Genomic DNA, 19,567 nt, shown 5'->3' with positions numbered 1-19,567 from the left:
TAACTCCCTAGTGAAAGGTAAAGCAGGGCACGGTCTTGGAAGGTCAAGGTGGGTGTGCTGCTTATGAAGAAGACTGCCCCACAAGACTCTGATGGATGTTCCAGTGGGTGATGCTCAGTGGTTTGTAAATTATTTTGAAGTTTGGTTCGGGCAGGTGACAGTCTCAAGCCGGCACCCTCAAAGCAATGTGTCATAAATCTGCCACAGATGCTTAGGGTATGCAGACTTTTTTTTTTTTTTAATGTTTATTTTGACAGCAAGAGCATGCGAGCTGGGGAGGGACAGAGAATCCCAAGCAGGTTCTGCCTTGTCAGCGCAGAGCCTGACACAGGGCTCAGTCCCACGAACGATGACCTGAGCTGAAATGACGAGTCAGGAGTCAGACGCTTAACCAACCGAGCCACCCGGGCATCCCTGTAAAGTTTTTATAAATGAATAGTGTTCTGTTCTGGACACTAGGAAGTAATTACCTTGCCAGGTATACTAAGCTTTCTATAAATACATCATCTGAGCCTGAGCCCAAACTGTAATGCTGGTCGAAGTGACATCAGTGTACTGATGAGGAAACAGGCTCAGCTTTTTTTTTTTTTTTTTTTTTTTTTTTTTTTTTTAATTTTTTTTTTTTTTTTTTAACGTTTATTTATTTTTGGGACAGAGAGAGACGGAGCATGAACGGGGGAGGGGCAGAGAGAGAGGGAGACACAGAATCGGAAACAGGTTCCAGGCTCTGAGCCATCAGCCTGATGCGGGGCTCAAACTCACGAACCGCGAGATCGTGACCTGGCTGAAGTCGGACGCTTAACCGACTGCGCCACCCAGGCGCCCCCAGGCTCAGCTTTTGAGTAACCTTCCTGAAGTTACCATTTAACCAAAGTAATTGAGCCTCAGAAGGTAATGAAACGTTTATTCCTGTTCACGTTAGCTAGTGCATGAAACATGCTTCCTGGGGAGTCTGTGAAATAGGCAGATTGTTAAAAGTGGTGTGACAAGTGCCATGGGCGTTCAGACCTGGGCCTGGTACTCCCCCAAACTGCCTCTTGCAGCCCCATGATGCAGTCCAGCGAGATTCACTGGGGGAGGGGGGCAGGTGGAAGTTGGTTCCAGCCCTGGTCTCTGAAACCTTGGCACCGGCTTCCACACGCTTCATTTATTTTCTCTATCCCCTACCTCTGTCCATCCTGCTTGGGGCCATCAAGCTGCACTGCTTCAGTCCCGACTCCGAAACCTTCCACTGCTGCCTGTAATTCAGGGTCAGCCTACTGTCAAGGCCCTGCCCTGCTTTATCAGGCCAGATTTCCCACCACTCCCCAAATAAGACCAGTAACTATTTCAGGTACTTCGTTACTTGCCAGCACATATTCTCAAGTCTTCACAACCAGTAAGAAGCAGACCTTCCTACCTTAGTTTTGGTTAGGTACTCGGCATAGCCCGTCTGGTTTTGGTGTTTAGTCAACAAATGCTTACTGATGGCTCCCTGTTTGCCAGATACTGGAGAAAGCACTGAGGTCACCAGAGTGAATAAGATCATTTCTGCTCTATGGAACTTTTCTCTGATGTGGACACAACCTATAAATAGATGAGTGGCATTCCTTAGTGGATACGTTGTTCTGAGAGATCGAGGGAGACTTCTCTAGAGGACCCAGGGCCAATTTTTAACTAGAGGCTCCAGCCATGCGAAGCTAGACCGCAGAGTTCTTTCCACACTAGGCTTGGCTGCCCTAACCAGGAGCACTCTTGGCCCCGTCTCACCGAACTGCTTAACACCCCCTTGAAGGTTCCTGTATTCTCAAAACTGCATTATGTTCTGCCCTGTAAATCTAATGCAGGATCCACATTCCACCTCTGCAAAGCCAACCTCCGTCAGCCAGTTCACCCGAAAAGCGGTTCTCCATCATCGGCCATCCACGTTGCGTGCTTCAGCCACACCCAGTTGCTGTGAATTAGCAGTGGATTTGCGTCTATACTGGCCTATCACAGTCCCCTTTGTTTACAACATTACCAAGAACACAACACATGACTCATAAATTAGAAACTTTTTGGAAAGAGCTCATAATTTGGAGTAAAAGGGGAGGGGTGAATCCCAGGTTCCACCGAACTGGGTGGTCTCAAGCAAATCGCTCCTAAACTTCCATCTTGGCCAGTGGCTACACAATGTAGGAAACAGAATCGCCTGCTTCTCCGGGTTGGTGGGACAGTCAGCCAATCACGGATGTCACTTTGCAAACAACAGACTAAATCCCTGTAGCAAACACCTGTTAATTTCTTTTTTCTGTCCTGACTTCACTAACCTGGCTTCCAGACTCCCCAAACTGGGTAGCCAACAAGTCTTTGGCGACGTTAATAGCAGAGTGTAAGAACTGGGTTTATCTCCAAAAGTCACCTGCCCCTGTGCCTCACCTACACGTGGAGACGTACAGCTTTAAAACGAGAGCCCGGCGCCCCAAGAGCGCCGCGATCCCCAGCGCCACCAGCCTCTGGTGGCTCCAGCCCACTGGCAGCACGTGCGCGCCCGTCCCGCGCCGCCGGGAGCCCGCGGCCCCCCCGCCCGTCCCGGCGTGCTGCGCGCCGCGCACGTGACCCCCGCCCTCTGCCATTGGCCGGGCGGGAGGGGCGGGGCCGCCGGGGCGCCCGCGGGCAGAGCGCGGCCCCAGTCGACTGCGGACTGCCTCCCGTGCGGCTGGGACGTTCGCGCTCCGTGCAGGGAAGTGGGTGCTGCAGACGTGGGCACCGCGCACGCGTGGGGAGCGGCCCCCGGGGAGCCCGCGCCGGCAGGACTGCGGCCTAGCGCCGCGTGGCGACAGGTGTTCTGGGGCATCCCTGTCACGTGACCGGGGAGCCCGGCGCGCCCAGCACCTGGAGGGGGCGGGGCTCGTGCAGGCCACGCCTCCTCCGGTCCAGGACCTGAGGACGGGGGCGTGGCCAAAGAGGCGTACCTCGAGGGTCTCAGCTGGGGAGGGCCCGGGAAGGGTGCTGGGCACCCTCAAATTAGGGGAGGAATGGGGGAACACCCGCCCTCGTACTACTATGGCAATAAGAAAGAGGGTGGCGCCCCTGGGAACCGAGGCCCTGGAGGAGATGGAGGCGTTAGGGATGCCTGGGGGGAGCCCCAGATTCGAGGTTGAAAGGATGAAGGCAGGCAAATGAGCTCAGAGGGCCTTGGGGTGTGGTCCTGGCCCGACTTCAGATTGCGGTGGGCGAGCCCCTGCCCCTCTCTCGGTCCCCAGCCCTTCGCCCATCTCCCCGGTCCTGGAGGGACCAACCAGGGTGCAAGGCCCCACATCCCTGGTCTGCCACAGGATGAGCCTCTTGGCCGCGGCCGGGCTGTGGGGCCCGCCCGGGCTGCTCCTGACCTTCGCCCTGCACCCGGCTCTGTGCTTGCGCCCAGCCCCGACCTCGGGGCCCCCGCACCGGGACTACTGCGTCCTGGGCGCCGGGCCCGCGGGCCTGCAGATGGCCTACTTCCTGCAGCGGGCCGGGAGGGACTACGCGGTGTTTGAGCGCGCCCCGCGGCCCGGCAGCTTCTTCACGCGCTACCCACGCCACCGCAAGCTCATCAGCATCAACAAGCGGCACACGGGCAAGGCCAACGCCGAGTTCAACCTCCGCCACGACTGGAACTCTCTGCTCAGCCACGACGCCCGGCTGCTCTTCAGACACTACTCCAGCGCCTACTTCCCCGATGCAGGCGACATGGTGCGCTACCTGGATGACTTCGCAGACAGGCTGGGGCTCCACGTGCTGTACAACACGACCATTGCCCACGTCACTCTGAACAAGGATCGGCAGGCCTGGAACGGCCATTACTTCATCCTGACGGACCAGATGGGCCACGCACACCGGTGCAGGTAAGGAACCTGGCCCCGGAGCCGATCTGCTGCCACCCCTTGGTTGGCGAGTAGGTTTGGAAGAAATGAGAGAATATGCGCATTTCTGCCACTCCTTGCTCCCACTGAAATCCAGTGCTAAGAGGTTCAGCTCACCCAACGTTGCCCAAATGTGTCCAAAAAAATTATGATCAAATGTGCGTGGAAGATACTTACCAGCTCTTTCCTGCAGGATTTGTCAGTGTTTAAGACCTTCGTGTTCACTGTGGCACTCTGGCACTGGGCATTCAGCATTGCCTAAACATATGTACCCACAAAGCTCTTTTGGCAGAGCATCTCCTAGAACTGGTGTTCCCCAAAATACATTGTGGGAAAAACATCCAGCAAGTGTTGGATGGGCTCGGTGGGATTTCAGGACCGAACAAGAGTGAGAGGTCCAACAGGCAGTGCCACCAGCATTCGGTGTTGGCTGGCTTTGGCTTGGGACAAAGCCCGATATTGTGTAGACAGCCCAAACTCGGGGTCACGCACCGCACTGCCCTTATTTAATCCCCGCAAGGACCCTGGCGGGGAGTTCTCTGGTCCCAGTTTTACAGATGAAGAATTGAGGCCCAGAGAAGTTGATTAACCGGCGCTGTGTCACAGTTTATAAGCGATCCAGCTGCAGTCTGACCCAGGCTGTGTCTTCCTGACCCCGAAACCTGTGTTCTTTCTGCTGTACCAGACTGCCCCCTCCCTTCCTGGCCATTAGCCTGGCACCCGGCTCCAGGCAGGTGCCCAGAGTTCAAATTCTCATGCCTTTTGCCGGAGGCCCAGCCTTGCTCCTTGCTTGTTACAGCCCCGGGGAAAGAAGGGTAGTGCCAGCTTGGACCCTTGCACCCCTGAGGGTGACAGTGGCCCTAACGGCTGTGTCCAAAATTAGGTGAACGATTTGATTTCTCACGTGTCACCTCAGGGAGTCAGGTTGATTCTCATGTCTGGGATCATCCGAGGAACATGGAAAGGAGACTGTCCGCTAGGGTGGGCTCAGTGAGGGTGGGGGTCACATCTCTGATACTCGGGGGTGGGTCCCTAAATGGATGAAGGAATGGACGTTCTCCTGTGTTCTTTCAGGAGCCAGCAGCCTGCGCGAGGCGGGCGAGCCAGGCAGCTAATCCAAGGAATGCTTTTCACGTAGTAGTCTTACGGCTGAGAGACTAAGCCATCTTCCCTCTGTCCCCTCCCTGCAGTGTCCTTCTGGTAGCCACCGGTTTGTCGGTCCCCAACCAGGTTGACTTCCCGGGCTCCGAATACACGGAGGGATACGAGTCTGTGTCCGTGGACCCCAAGGACTTCGAGGGTCAGAATGTGCTGATCCTGGGGCGGGGGAACTCTGCCTTTGAGACCGCAGAGAACATCTTGGGTGTCACCAACTTCATCCACATGCTGAGTCGCTCCCGCGTCCGGCTGTCCTGGGCCACCCACTATGTTGGAGACCTCAGGTATGCTGCGCGGCTGCTTGTGGATCAAAAGCCCTTCCTGACCCCACCGGACCAACCACCCCTTCCTCTGAGCCTCCTTGTCCCCCGTACGGACTCCTTTCTCTCTCTTGGCATTTCCCTTGGGCCCCAGGGCCATCAACAACGGCCTGCTGGACACCTACCAGCTGAAGTCCTTGGACGGGTTGCTGGAGTCCGACCTGACGGATCTGGCCATCGTGAAGGACCGTGAGGGCAAGTTCCGCGTCACCCTGAAGTTCTTTCTGGAGGAAGGCAACCAGAGCGCCGACGCCATCACCCTCCCCCAGGACGACAATGACAACTTCGCCATGCGCGTGGCCTACGACCGGGTCATCCGCTGCCTGGGCTGGAACTTCGACTTCTCCATTTTCGACAAGTGAGTCCAAACGGGGGAGGAGCTGGGATCACTTAGCAAATCCCTTCTGATATCTCCCCTGGGGGGGAGGGGGGGGTGGAGAATCACCGTCCAGTGGGCCAGCGACGGCTTTCAGGACTGCGCCATCACAGTGGATGTAGCTGCTGCCTCATCTCCCACCCAGGACATGAGCTGTCTGTCCTCACAGGGACCGAAGGCCCTGAGGCCCTCCATCGGGTAGCAGCAGCAACGGCGGGTCTTTGTCTGCGTTGTGATCTTCCACCGGAGAGAGGGGGAGATGAGCCGAGGCAGAATAAAATGGTGAATTTGCTGCAAGGTGGCTAAGGACGCAGGCACTGGTGTCGGTCTGAGATTCTCCGCTTAGCAAATCTGCGGGCTCTGGGACAGTTACTTAACCGTGCTGCGTCCGGTCTCTTCATCACTAAAACGAGGATCCTATTTTCTCACAGGGCCACTGTGAGGATTAATCCAGAAAGTACTCGGCACATGTTATATGCTTAACAAAATGGTAGCTGCCAGCGTCACGATTGTGAACTACCTTGCTTTAGACATCGCTGCCCCGGTACCTTGGCAAGGTTTGGTATTAAAGAATCCGTCCAGTGTCTCACTTTTCTCTGGCCAGAGCACGGGCGGACAAGGAGAAGCTGGAAGGCCTCAACCAGACTGCCATCCCATTAAGTCAGAGCCCAGAGCCTAAGCCTCCAGTCAGGCTTGAATCCTGGCCCCATCCCTGACCCACCACAACTTCAACCTGAGCCTCGGTTATCCCCGTCTGTTAAGTAGAGATAAACATACCCACCTTCCAAGGTCATGGTGTGGTTTAAATGCAACAAGGGATATAAAGCACTTAGACTTAGCGCAGGGCTGAGCGCAGCATACGTGTTTCATACACAGCAGTGATTTCTGTTAACCACACTTTCCGCTCACAGGTCCCTCCGACTGTCTTCTGGGGGTGAGTTCAGCAAGAAGTACCCGCTGGTGAAAGCTAGCTATGAGTCCAAAGGAAGCCGGGGTCTCTTTGTCCTGGGTACCGCCAGCCACTCGGTGGATTACCGGAAATCGGCCGGGGGCTTCATTCATGGATTCCGATACACAGGTGAGCCCGGCAGAGAGAATAAACCCCAGGGTTTATAAACATACTCCTGATTTCCAGCAGCCTCGATGAGATTGCTTATCAGTAGTCGATAGGTCGATCTGTCCGGGACAGATGGCAGCATGTTTTTGTGGTCTGAGTAATTTGTCTAGGAAAGTGTCAGATAAGGTATGAAAGTTAAGTACATTGGGAGTTGGCAAGTTACATGCTTGAATCCCGTGCCAGCGAGGTACCAGGTATTGGCAAGAAGGCCAAGCTTGGGGGGTGCTGATGTGGGTTCCTCCCCCGCTGGGTGGTCTGAGAGGTGAGGCTTTATGACCTCTCTAGAAGCCTCATCTGGACGGCCTGCCATCAGAGATGTAATCGAGGTGAACTTTCCGCCCTCAGGGCTGTTGTAAGGACTAAATAAGGCAATACCCGGGGACCTGTAGCTATGAAGCATTACACACAGATTCTCTGGGTACCAACAAATTTCAGTCAAAATCGCGGTCGAATTAAATCAGTCATGAGAGTATAAATTTTCTGCACCTCAGGCGGGCTATTGGATGGGTACTTGGTTGCATGGTGAGTGTTATGTGGACCAGTTGACTTTGCCATAGACACCACAAGGCTTCCCGCATCCTGGCATTTCTGTGTTTAATTTGATGACTCCCAGTGGCTTAATGTTCATTTTTGCATTTGACTATCCTTCCTGTTTGGCAGGGAAAAATAACCATGTTTGATTTCCAGACAATGTATTTTATGGCCCACGGGTGATAGGTGCTGTCGGAGAAGGAAACCAGAGAGAGTGTTTCCCGTCTATAAGCCAAAATATCCGCAGATCGAATACAAACACACACACCCAGAAGGAGAAGCATCTGTCCCTTTAGCTGTGTCTCCCCGATAAGAAATCCTTGGGGCGCCTGGGTGGCTCAGTCAGTTAAGTGTCCGACTTCGGCTCAGGTCATGATCTCACTTGGGCTCAGGTCCTGATCTCACGGTCTGTGGGTTTGAGCCCTACGTCGGGCTCGGTGCTGGTAGTTCAGATCCTGAAGCCTGCTTCACATTCTGTGTCTCCCTCTCTCTCTTCCCCTCCCCTGCTCGCTTTCTTTCTCTGTGTCAAAAATAAACGTTAAAAAAAATTTTCTTACAGAAAAAAAAAACCTTCGTCATTGTTTCCATGCATGTTACCCTCCCTGCACCTGCTCTCCTGACAGATCCTGCCCCCCCCCCACCTCCTTCCTTCGGTCCCCTGACCTTTCCCCAGCTCACATAGTTAATCCTCACGGCACCCCTGTTATTTCTGCACCATTTTTCCAGATAAGGAAACTGGGGCACAGAGAACTTAAGTAACTTGCCCAGAGTCACCGAGCCAGTTGGCAGAAGGGTAATACGAATGCACACGTGTCTGATTCTAAAGCTCACAGCCGACCACGAAGCTCCAGGCAAATGGGAAGCAGTCCTGGGTTGCTCTGTGGTCACTACTACCGGCTGAGGATCCTGCTGGGGGAGGGGTGACGTGGCCCACACATCCTGCTCAGGCCCGAGAAACAGGTCCCACAGGAGACCAGAAGCAAACAGTAAGGCAGAGGAAAGCAACAGAAGATAAAATGTGAACGGCACAGACCAATACCACACGGAAGGACAGGCCAGACGCCCGGCCCGGGGCCCTCCTGTATCTCTTCCAGCTGCCTGACAAAATACCCTTCCTATAAACAAACAAAAAAATCTTCTCTTTCCCCTGCTTACAGCTTAAGCCGTTCTTAGTGGCTCCCCTCCTCCCCGGGGAAGGCTCCAGCTCCTTGGCATGCCGCTCCAAGCTTTGCCAGGCCCCTGCCAGCTCACCTTTCCAGCCTGGTCCCTTGCCTGCTTTTCAGAACGTGCCAGGCTCTCCCAAGATTGTGGCCCCTTTTGTCAGGGGACCCTCCCCAGACCCCACTGGCTGTGCGGTTCCTCGACCTTGTGCAAAACTCAGCTTAGCCATCGTTTCCTCCAGAGTCGGGTATCTGGGGAGGCCGAACAGCTTCTCCCGTGACTGTTGGCCAGCTGAGTCTCCCGTCACGTGCGTGGTCTGTCTGTGTTCTTGCCTTTCTCGGATTTGGATATCGTGTTGATTCGTTTTGGGAGAGCAAGGCCGATTCCACAACTGTGCACGGCAGCCCCAGATATGCGGCAGAACATCTCCCTGTCATTTCAGACAGCTGTCACTGTGCTGTCCTTCCATCAGTAGAATTTAGGGACAGCTTGGATTTAGACTCTGGAGGACGGGAGGCACTGAAAGGTTTCCCAGCTGGGAGTCTCTGAGGGGAACAAAACCCCGGGAAGGGGAGCGGGGTCAGAGGGAGGCTCAGGGTCCGGGGTTGACCTAGCACCTGTGAGGGGTAGCGTGGGACATCCACGTGCAGGGGGCCTAAAGCGGGGCCGGGCCCACTCTGGCCTGGAGCCGGATCCAGCCGCTCCCATCCATTCAGGTACCCACTCGGGCTGTTTTCGTGCCGGAAGCAGAACTGAGTAGTCCAGCCGACCGGGCTGTAGAGCCCAAAATACGGCCCATCTGGCCCTTGGTGGGAAACCTTGACTGACTCTGCTCCAAAGGCATGTTCTTTTTTTTTCTTTTTTAAGTTTATTTATTTTGAGAGACAGAGTAAGAGCTGGGGAGGGCCAGCAAGAGAGGAGATGGAGAGAATCCCAAGCAGGCTCCAAGTTGCCAGCACGGAGCGCAGCACGGCCTTCGGACTCACAAACTGTGGGATCATGACGTGAGCCGAAGTCAACAGTCGGATGCTTAACCGACTGAGCCACCCAGGCGCCCCGCCGGAGGCATTTTGGAGCCCCGCACACAAGCGTTATTGAGCCCCAAGAGGTTGGCAGGGGCCGTGCGTCCCTCGGGGTGGTGAAAGATGAAATCTGAAGTATGGCATGCTGTTCCTCCCTCTGGCCGTTTCAGCGCGTGCCGTCCACCGCCTGCTGGAGCATCGCCACCACGGCGTCGCCTGGCCCTCCACCGAGCACCCCATCTCACAGCTGACGAGCTCCATCGTCCGGCGCATCAACGAGGCTTCTGGGCTCTACCAGATGTTCGGCGTGCTGGCCGATGTCGTCCTGCTGAAGGAGTGAGTAGCCCAGCTCCACCATTCACGGGTAGGAGCTCTTCTCTGCCTGTCCCCAGCATGGAGTGGCCCAGTGGTTCCCTCCTAAGTGAAGCCTTCAGGGGGCAGGGGCGGGGGCGGGGGGGGAGGTGGAAATCGATGAAATCAACACCACAAGCTCGACAGACAGACGGACCTGGGTGTGCCTCCCAGCTCAACCGCCTTCTGCCTGTGTGACCTTGGGCAAGTCACTTAGCCTCTCTGAGCCTTTCTCGCATCTGCGGAATGGGGATAATAACCTTTACGTTGCAGGCAGGAGTAAAGGTAACTGGTGGACCGCACTTGGCACTGAGCGGATGGGTAGTAAACCGCAGCGATGCGGGTGAAGGGTCTCCCTCAGGCCAGGACCGTGTTGTCTCCTTATCGGTTAAGTGACAGGTGGCAGATCACAGACGACACACAGCAGAGCAGGGACGGAGAAGGGTGCTCAGAGGACAGGTCAGACGCAGGGGGCATCTCTCAGAGGGAGCAGCCCGACCCAAAGCCAGGGAGGGCAACAGCTCTCCAAGTTCAAGGACACACGAGGAATTCGCCTGTGCTCAGCACAAGACACCCCACACCCGGACTCCTCTCTTCCATACCCACTCTCCACACTCCGACTCGCCCCACACCCCGTAAGCACTGCCTTCAAATTCTGTCAAGAATCTGACCACCCCTCACCCGCCCCGGTGGCACCGCCTTGGTCCAGCCCCCCAGCATCTCTCACCTGAACCACCTACAGCCTTGCACCTCTGCCCGTGGTCTGCTTTCAACACAGCGGCCGGGCGGTCCTCTTAAAACCTGAGTCACACATGTTCATCTCTGCACAGCACTCTCCAGGGGCCGGTGGCCTTCCCTTCTCAGGGAGAAAGCGAGTGGGAGAACCCACGTGAAACCGAGCGTTCCCGTCATGGCACCCAGAAGCCCTCCTCGACCTGCCCCCAGCCCTTCTCCTGCCCCTCCGCTCGAGGCCAGCCTGCCTCCCGTCCCTCAAAGACACCCAGGCTCCCTCCCGGGGCTTTTCCGTGACTGGCCTCTCAGCCCGGGTCACCCCTTCCCCAGATACCTTTCAGGTTACTCAGAGTTTTCTGGAATCTGTCTCCTGTGTAAGTCGGGGTTCAGCTGTGACAGTAAGGCTCAAGTGAGGTGTGTGCAGAACAATCGGAGCCTGTAGACAATTGCACGAGAGGCACACGCGCGCGCCCATCCCACCTCTGCCGCGGCACTGAGGGTCTTGGCCACCCGCGCTGCCCTTATCCCCAGGAACGCCACGGCGTTTGAGTACCTGGAGGAGCTCCCCATGCAGATGCTGGCCCAGCTGGAGACCATCACAGGAAGGAGGGCCAGGCACGGGCTCTTCGTCATCAACATGGAGTATGGCAGAAATTTCTCTGGGCCCGACAAGGACGTCTTCTTTCATGACCGGTCCGTGGGGCACACGGAAGATGCGTGGCAGTCCAACTTCCTCCACCCCGTCATCTACTACTATAGGCACCTCCCCACTGGTGAGCCAGACCTCTGCTGTCCCCCGACACCGCTCGGCCCCCGCTGCCCGTTACCTTGTCACCGCTAAGCCCTCACACAACACTTTCAGCTGACAGGAGGACATGGGGTGGGGAGGGCACTGGGGACTCCGCCCACAGAGCAAACGAGGCACAGGGTCCACGAATGAGAAACGACGTTCCCAGGTTCTGGCGCGTACCGTGACCTGGGCAGGCCACACGTGGAGTGTCGTGATCTCCTCAAGGCGCCACAGTCTTGCTCTGTGTCTCCAAGGGAGGCTGAGCGTGGAGGGGGAGGGGACCTGGAGACTGACTCTCAGAGGGCGCAGGGAAAGGAGCTGGACGTGATTAACACAGGCGTGCAGCATAAAAAGCGCGGAAAAGCCGGGCAGCGTTCCCAGGCTGCCCTTTCCTTGCTGTGTGGCCTTGGACCGTTACCTACACTCTCTGAGCCTCCGCTTCCTCATTTGTAAAGTGGGGCTAACAATAGAATTGTGTGAAGATAAACGAGATTAAAAAAAAAAAAAACACAGAACGTGGGGCACCCGGCTGGCTCACTCAGTAGAGCATCCGACTCTTGATCTTGAGGTTGTGAGTTCAAGCCCCCACACTGAGCGTAGAGATTACTTAAAAATAAAATAGGGGCGCTTGGGTGTCTCAGTCGGTTAAGCGTCCGACTTCGGTTCAGGCCAATGATCTCACAGCTCATGAGTTCGAGCCCTGTGTCGGGCTCTGTGCTGACAGCTCAGAGCCTGGAGCCTGTTTCAGATTCTGTGTCTGTCTCAATCTCTCACTCTCTCTTACTCTCTCACTCTCTCTGCCCCTCCCCTGCCCACGCTTTGTCTCTCTCTCAAAAATAAACATTAAGGGGCGCCTGGGTGGCGCAGTCGGTTAAGCGTCCGACTTCAGCCAGGTCACGATCTCGCGGTCCGTGAGTTCCAGCCCCGCGTCAGGCTCTGGGCTGATGGCTCGGAGCCTGGAGCCTGTTTCCGATTCTGTGTCTCCCTCTCTCTCTGCCCCTCCCCCGTTCATGCTCTGTCTCTCTCTGTCCCAAAAATAAATAAAAACGTTGAAAAAAAATTAAAAAAAAAAATAAACATTAAAAAAAATTTTTTTTAAACAAAGTCTTGGGGCACCCAAGTGGCTCAGTCAGTTAAGCATCCGACTTCAGGTCAGGTCATGATCCCACAGTTCATGGGTTCAGTCCCTGCATCGGGCTCTGTGCTGACAGCTCAAAGCCTGGAGCCTGCTTCCGATTCTGTGTGTGTGTGTTTCTCTCTCTCTGCCTGCCCCTCCCCTGCTCATGCTCTGTCTGTCTCAAAAATAAGTAAATGTGAAAAAAAAATTTTTTTTAATAAGATAAAGTCTTTAAAACAAAAACTGAAAACACAGAATGTCAGCACGGTGCTTGGCACAGAGTAGCTACCAACAGATGAACCCCCCTCCCCGCTGGGGAATGTGATTCCTGCTCCGGAAACTAAAGAGCTGTCCCTGGGAAGAGGTATTCTAAAAACAGGCAGAGGTAGTATCAGCAGGTCAAAGTGACAGGAGCGCAGGCTTCTATTCAGAATCAGGAGTGACTCCTACTCAAAGCTGTCCAGCAGTGGAATGGGTCGCCCCCGGACATCGAGTTTCCCAGTACGAGGATGGTCGAGTCACGACTTAATGGCCATCTGCCCGGGACACCACTGAAGGAATCCACACCAGGTGGGAAGCTGGACTAGATGAGCCCCCAGACCCTTCTCGCGGGGCCTCCGAGTCTCCTCAGAGAAAGAGCAGTTCTGAAGCAATCGCCGTGGCCCTCAGTCCATGCGCGTCTTAGAAAAACACCAAGTACAAGTAATTAGTCTTGGTTCCGCTTTCCGATACCACAAGGAACAGATCCAGTCCCTCCCTCGTGCCAACCTTGCAAACACAGAGATGGCCCTTGAACAGGCCGGCTGCTGCCCAGCGCAGAGTGTGGCCGGCGAGCCGAGCGTGAGGGAGCGCGGGAAGCACCTGGGATGTGTGGGAACCACGCTGTCACCTCCAGGATGGGAGCCCGCCGGGCCCTGACCCGTCTCCCCTCTCGTCCCCACAGAGCAGGAGGTGAGGTTCCGCCCTGCCGACTGGGCCCTGCCTCGGCCCACAGCCATCCACCACATCGTGGAAGATTTCTTGACGGACTGGACCGCCCCGGTGGGGCACATCTTACCTCTGAGGCGCTTCCTGGAGAACTGTTTGGACACCGATCTGCGAAGCTTCTATGCAGGTAACTTAAGTTCCTGGAAGGACAGAGTCAGTGAGCTGGAAGTTGAAAGAAGACCAGGTAGATCCGCTTCCCCTGAGGTTTCAGGATTCACATCTAGAAATCTAAACTTGAGAATTCGGTTATCCACGGCGTAGACTAGATGTCCGCAGAAATCTCTCCCAGGACAGCACACCTGAAGTTGCTGAATTGAATGTCATTGTTGTTTAATTTTTTTTCATTTTATTTATTTTAGAGAGAGAGAGAGAAAGCTGGGGAGAGGGGGAGAGGGGCAGAGGGAGGGAGAAAGAGCGAGAGAGAATCCCAAGCAGGCTCTGTGCTCAGCGTGGAACCCGATGCGGGGCTCGATCCCATGACCTTGGGATCATGACCTGAGCTGAAATCAAGAGATGCTCAACTGACTGAGCCCCAAATGTCACTTTTAAAGAACCGGCAGGAAAAAAAGGGAACTCTCCAGAGGCCAGATGCTAGGAAAAGCATAAGGCCATTGCTGGACATGGTCTGTCACCAATCATCAGTAGCCTAGAGCCCGGGTAACTGACAGCACTTGCGGGTGGGAAGGTAAAGCAGCAGGGTAGGAGGTCTGTTTAGAGACTCTCACATAAGCTTGGATCTCAGTGGATCCACTAGGAGGCACAAAACACTCCCAAGAGAAGATGATGGAGACTCATGCTTTTGGGCTCTGGGTAAAGGGAGAATCTCTCCTGAGAATTTCTTTTTTTTTTTTTAATTTTTTTTTAATGTTTTATTTATTTTTGACAGAGAGAGAGAGACAGAGCATGAGCGGGGGAGGGTCAGAGAGAGAGGGAGACAGAATCCGAAGCAGGCTCCAGGCTCTGAGCCGTCAGCACAGAGCCTGATGCAGGGCTCGAACTCACAGACCGCGAGATCATGACCTGAGCCGAAGTCTGACGCTCAACGGACTGAGCCACCCAGGCGCCCCTCTCCTGAGAATTTCTAACCCCTAAGCCTCGCTCATGTGAGTTTGGGGCCAAACTTCACACCATCGGTGTGCAAAAATCACAGAAGTAAATGCAAGTCTTCTGTGAAGAAACACACTTTAAAACTAGGGCTCAAAAAAACATTCCCACAGATGAAGCTCCAGGTTAAGGTGAACCCGTGTCCCTCCCCCACCAAGCAAAAAGCACTTAACATATAAGGACACAAATAGCCACAAGAGAGGGTCAGTAGAAAAAACAAACTGTGGGATCAAACCAAAAAAACTGTGGGAATTGGAACAGTTACAAACAGAGGAGACAAAGTCTGTCTAAAATATGTAAGAAAAATGGAGCGCCTGGGTGGCTCAGTCAGTTAAGCATCTGACTCTTGATTTCAGCTCAGGTCGTGATCTCACAGTTGGGGAGTTTGAGCCCCAAGTCAGACTCTGTACTGGCAGCGTGGAGCCTGCTTGGGACTCTCTCTGTGTCTCTCTGCCCTTCCCCTGCTCTTGCATGTGCACTCACTCGCACCCTCTCAAAATAGGTAAACTTTAAGATAAATTTTAAAAAAGTAAACATATAAGGAAACAAACAGATTCTTAAAAATATAATTGACTGGTCAGCTTTCAGAAAGATCCAAGTAAGACTTCTGGAAGTGAAAAAAATGTGTAATTAGAAACTCAACCGAAAGATAAAGTAGCACTTTAGACAGAGGTGAAGAGAGAATTGGTGAACTGGAAGATAGCATTGACAGAAGTCTGATGATCCAGAGGGAGAACTAATTGAAACAAGCCAATTTTTTGTCTTTTTTTAAACCCCCCGAATGCCCAGGACATCCACTCTTTTGTGTTCAGCAAACATCTTTTGAACATCAGTTGTATATCAGGCACTATTGCTATCAAATCAGGTTAGAGATGGTCGGTATCCTCTCAACAGCCTCAGTCAACTTTGAAATAAAAATGCGTATATTAAGAGAGATGGCTTGGGGCGCCTGGGTGGCTTAGTCGGTTAAGCATCCAACTTCAGCTCAGGTCATGATCTCACAGTTCATGAGTTCCAGCCCCGCATTGGGCTCTGTGCTGACAGCTCAGAGCCTGGAGCCTGCTTCAGATTCTGTATCTCGCTCTCTCTCTGCCCGCCCCCCACTCACAGTCTGTCTGTCTGTCTCTCTCTCAAAAATAAACATTAAAAAAAATTTTTTTAAAGAGAGGGATGGCTTGAAACAATAGTTTAAATTCATAGTCTAAATATACGTAGATACTCAGAGGTAATTCGTAACGCAGGGCCAAGCAGCTTTGAAGGGCTGGCATCCGCAGACTATCAACCGTGACCACACGCTTGCACGGGAAATTACGTGATACGGGTCTAAAGATCTCAGCGACAAAATCCCTGCCTGTTTCTCGAGGTTTCGGGAGTACACGAAGACGACCGTGCCTGTTAGGGAGTGTATCCCACCCTGGGGCACGGCCACCACAGTGCGTCATCCGGGCCCTGCAGCCTCCTGGCTCCCACCCCCCAGATCCTGCTCAGCACTGCAAGCCGCTGAGCGTCACTGCCTTCACCTTGGAAGAGTCCTCCCGCCTCGGGGCCAGCTGGCAGGGAAGCGGGCTCTCCTCCACCCCCTTAGCTGATGTGCAGCTGCTAGCTTTGGCCCCTGATTCTGCTGGGCTCTTCCGCCCCCTGGCCCCTGCAGAAGGGGTGACGTATGTCACCGGAAGGTGGTGCTTGCCAAAAGTCTGCCGCTCCGCCGTCCTCCCCTGCACCTGCGGTCTTCCCTGCTCAGGACCGTTCTCCCATGGGCCATCCGTGCATAAGTCAGAAATAAAATAGGAAATACTATCCATGTAGCTCCCTACAGCCTGTTCACCCATGCAAGCCTCACAACGTCCTTTGTAACGTGCCTGTTTGTGGCGGGCGGAGGAGGAGGGAGGGAGGGGGTTGTTTTTTGTTTTTGAGATATAAGCCTCAAGACAGTTTTGGACATTTGCTCCTTCTCATCTTGTCTCTAAATCCCTGAGAAGACTGAGCCCCTATCTGTTTCGTCTTTTCTGTTTTGTAAGTGAAAGTTACATAAGCGCTTAGCTAAAAGACTTCTCACTTACACCCTCGTTCCCCAGAAGGAACTGCTTCTTGCTCTTCTGGTGGTTTCTTCATACCTCTGAATCATAAACATCCACAGCTGTTTCCTGATAGAGCAGACTGGATCTGTGTGCCAACTCTCTGCTGTGGTACAGACGAGGGTTTACCAGTTTCCCCTGCCCGCCCCGCATGGTGCTTAGAACACAGTGCTTCGCACAGTGCTTTACACACAGTATGTGCAACCCAGACATTGCTGAGGTGGATAAATCCTCGCAGGCAGCTCTGAGCTCAGAATAGGACTGACCACCCAGCTTCTGGCCCCAGCCAGGCCAGCTTCTAGAAGAAAAGGCTGAGGGGTCTGCTTCAGGGTGGCTGAGCTCCCAGCTGGGGCTGGCTCCCTGCAGAGCACCGTGTTGGGCCCAGACCCCTGGGAGCTGAGTCATATCTGTGGTTTTTGCTTTCCATTTGGAGCCTTGTTCTTCCAGAATGTCCGCGAAGCCTCCTATTCTTGGAACCTCGGGGAGGGACGAGATCCGTGGCTACTCAGATCGGATGGGAGGTACCCACAAAAGTGAGCTCCCAGCTCAAGGCCTGGGTGAGGCCCCGGGACGTCGGCAGCCCCTCCTCCTCTTCCATCTTATTCATTTATCTCCTTTTGCTTCTGTGTAGAGTCCTGCTTCCTGTTTGCCCTAACACACCAGAAGCTGCCTCCCTTCTGCCAGCAGGGGTACCTGAGAACGCAGGGGCTCGTGGGAACTGAGAGCCTCCGGCGGCACGGAGAGGAGCGCAGGTTCCCGCAGGGCTATGCCACCGTGGGCAGGCGCCGCGAGGACGGGGCCCAGGGGCCCGAGGGTGGCCCCCTGGCCCCCGGGCCTCCGCTGCTCCAGCCCCACGACAGCAACAAGGAAGAGTTGTGACAGCCAGCCTTCTCCCACCCAGGCCCACAGCTGCGCCTCTGTCCCACCATTGTGGTTGCCGAAGACCACTCAGATTGTCACAGTGACCAAGAGAACACGCAGGGGGCATGTCAAGGCTGAGGGAGGCCAGCCAGTGGTCTCCCCTCCGGTCTGGTGCCTGGGAGGCGGGGTCCAGAAAACAGCATCCTCTCCCAGGCGGGGTCGCCTCCCACAGCCAGGCCCGTCCGCAAGTGGACGGTCCTTGAGCACCAGGCTGGCTCAGTTCTGTCCCCGTCAAGCACCCAGCGGTTCCATTTCCTTCTGGTCTTCAGATGAACCAGGATCCCGCCTGCAGATCGTGTCACAGGCGGAACTGTCCTCATCTTCCTAAGGGGTTGTGGCAGGCACTTTATAAAGCAGACGCTCTGTTGTCCTCAACCATCTCAGGCAGGTGGGACTGTCACCCTTGATGAAGATATCAGCCCAGAGAGGGTAGGTGACTCCCAGAGCCCCTGTCTGGGGTGGCCCTGAGGCCTCCACCCTGCCCACCTCACCACTGCCTCTCCCTACCCCGGCCTCTGTTCCCAGAACCCAGGGGGGCCAGCCCAGTTTATCATCTTAGGCCCAGCCGCTGTCACCAGGCAGAGACGGGACAGCTCCTGCCAAGCCACCTTATCTAAACAGGTTTCTCCCTGTACTCAGAGCTGCGCCCGCCCCAAGACTGCACTCCCCGACTTAATCTTCAACCTCTGCGTTCTCTTCTCTTCCCTCCTGCTCGGCACCGTGCCCTTGCCCTCTGGCATCCCGAACGACGCTCTGCCTCTGGCCTGCCCGAGCACGTTTTGTAAAACTGTCACCATGCTATCTTTCAGAGAGGATTCTTTCCGAGGTGATTCACCTGCTGTTTATACGGAGCCTGGCTCAGCAAGGAGGCATTTCCAACTGCATTTGTACAATAACAAGAATGCGATTACTTTCTGGTTCTCTTACCTCTTCTCGCTCTTCTTCCTCCCCAGAAGTCTGCTCCCTTCCTACACTCCTGTCAGGCATTTTCGTCCCATTTAGGAGTAGATCACGGAAAGGAAAGCATTTGCACATAAAATAATCATGGTGATTTTTCAAAGCTCAGGACCCTAAATGATTTTGCTTCTTCACTGGTTCTTACTGTCCACGTATGTGTTCAGAATTCAAGGGACACAGGCTTTCTGGATCCAGGGCCCTTTTCTGGGAACATCCTCTTCCTCTCTCAGCCTCCGCCCCCGGGCCCGCTGCTTGTCTGCAGACCCCTCTCGCTCCAGTCGTGCAGTTATAGTAGTGACACTCGGCAGTCTGAGCCTGGAGGGGAGGTACTTCCCTGGGACGATACTGGGCATCATTTGTCCAGGGCTGAGCCATCTAAGGATCTCTCTCTAACCCCAGGGGGCTGGGTTCGCCATAGTTCATACAAATTACATGTAAACCAGATGTGGGGCCCGTCAGCCTGGCCGCCCTTTTCCAAAACGTTTTGTAAAACAAATCCTTGAATTCAGACTGTCCTGTAAGGTCACACACATCACACACCTAACCAGTTACCAACGGCGGCTAAGCTCCTTGTACCAATAAAAGTTCAAGGTGCTTCAACAAATAATTCACTGACGCCTGTGTGACATCTGCTTTCTCCCATCATCCGCCAGATCGTGAATTCCATCAGAATTTCAGCCAGCCTTGTTTGTGTTTCATAAGACATGGTTTCGTGGGTTAGCTGATTAGAGATGCCTTCCCTGGTATTTTCCTTGTAAAACTGATAAGTAATTTGGAAAAGAAAATAGGGGCGCCTGGGTGGCTCAGTCGGTTAAGCGTCCAACTTCGGCTCCGGTCATGATCTCGCAGTTCGTGAGTTCTAGCCCCGTGTTGGGCTCTGTGCTGACAGCTCAGAGCCTGGAGCCTGCTTCGGATTCTATGTCTCCCTCTCTCTCTGACCCTCCCCCGTTCATGCTGTCTCTGTCTCAAAAATAAATGTTAAAAA

At 54.5% G+C, this 19,567-nt stretch overlaps 1 protein-coding gene and 1 long non-coding RNA gene across 3 annotated transcripts; one reads left to right on the top strand and one right to left on the bottom strand.

Moving 5' to 3' along the window:
* Positions 1–2,661: 2,661 nt before the first annotated feature.
* On the top strand, positions 2,662–18,551 carry FOXRED2 (FAD dependent oxidoreductase domain containing 2). 2 transcript variants are annotated; one of them, XM_030320532.1, is made up of 8 exons: positions 2,662–3,845; positions 5,054–5,305; positions 5,436–5,699; positions 6,629–6,795; positions 9,719–9,884; positions 11,163–11,404; positions 13,482–13,652; positions 17,336–18,551. In XM_030320532.1, exons 1-8 carry the CDS (start codon positions 3,298–3,300, stop codon positions 17,581–17,583), a joined length of 2,058 nt encoding a protein of 685 aa, XP_030176392.1. In that variant the 5' UTR covers positions 2,662–3,297; the 3' UTR covers positions 17,584–18,551. The 2 variants fall into 2 exon arrangements, with proteins under 2 accessions (XP_030176392.1, XP_030176390.1); XM_030320530.1 differs by having other exon boundaries at positions 15,993–17,424.
* Positions 9,785–11,275, bottom strand: LOC115517673. Its single transcript, XR_003970006.1, has 5 exons — positions 11,185–11,275; positions 10,966–11,021; positions 10,627–10,755; positions 10,160–10,279; positions 9,785–9,873 (listed from the first exon to the last, which is right to left on the bottom strand). It is a non-coding gene; the product is annotated as an uncharacterized LOC115517673 (long non-coding RNA).
* Positions 18,552–19,567: the final 1,016 nt, after the last annotated feature.

This window comes from Lynx canadensis, chromosome B4 (genome assembly GCF_007474595.2).
Source record: "Lynx canadensis isolate LIC74 chromosome B4, mLynCan4.pri.v2, whole genome shotgun sequence".
Classification (NCBI taxonomy): Eukaryota; Metazoa; Chordata; class Mammalia; order Carnivora; family Felidae; genus Lynx; species Lynx canadensis.
Note: the sequence above shows the minus strand (reverse complement) of the source record. Positions and strands in the feature narration are given on the sequence as shown.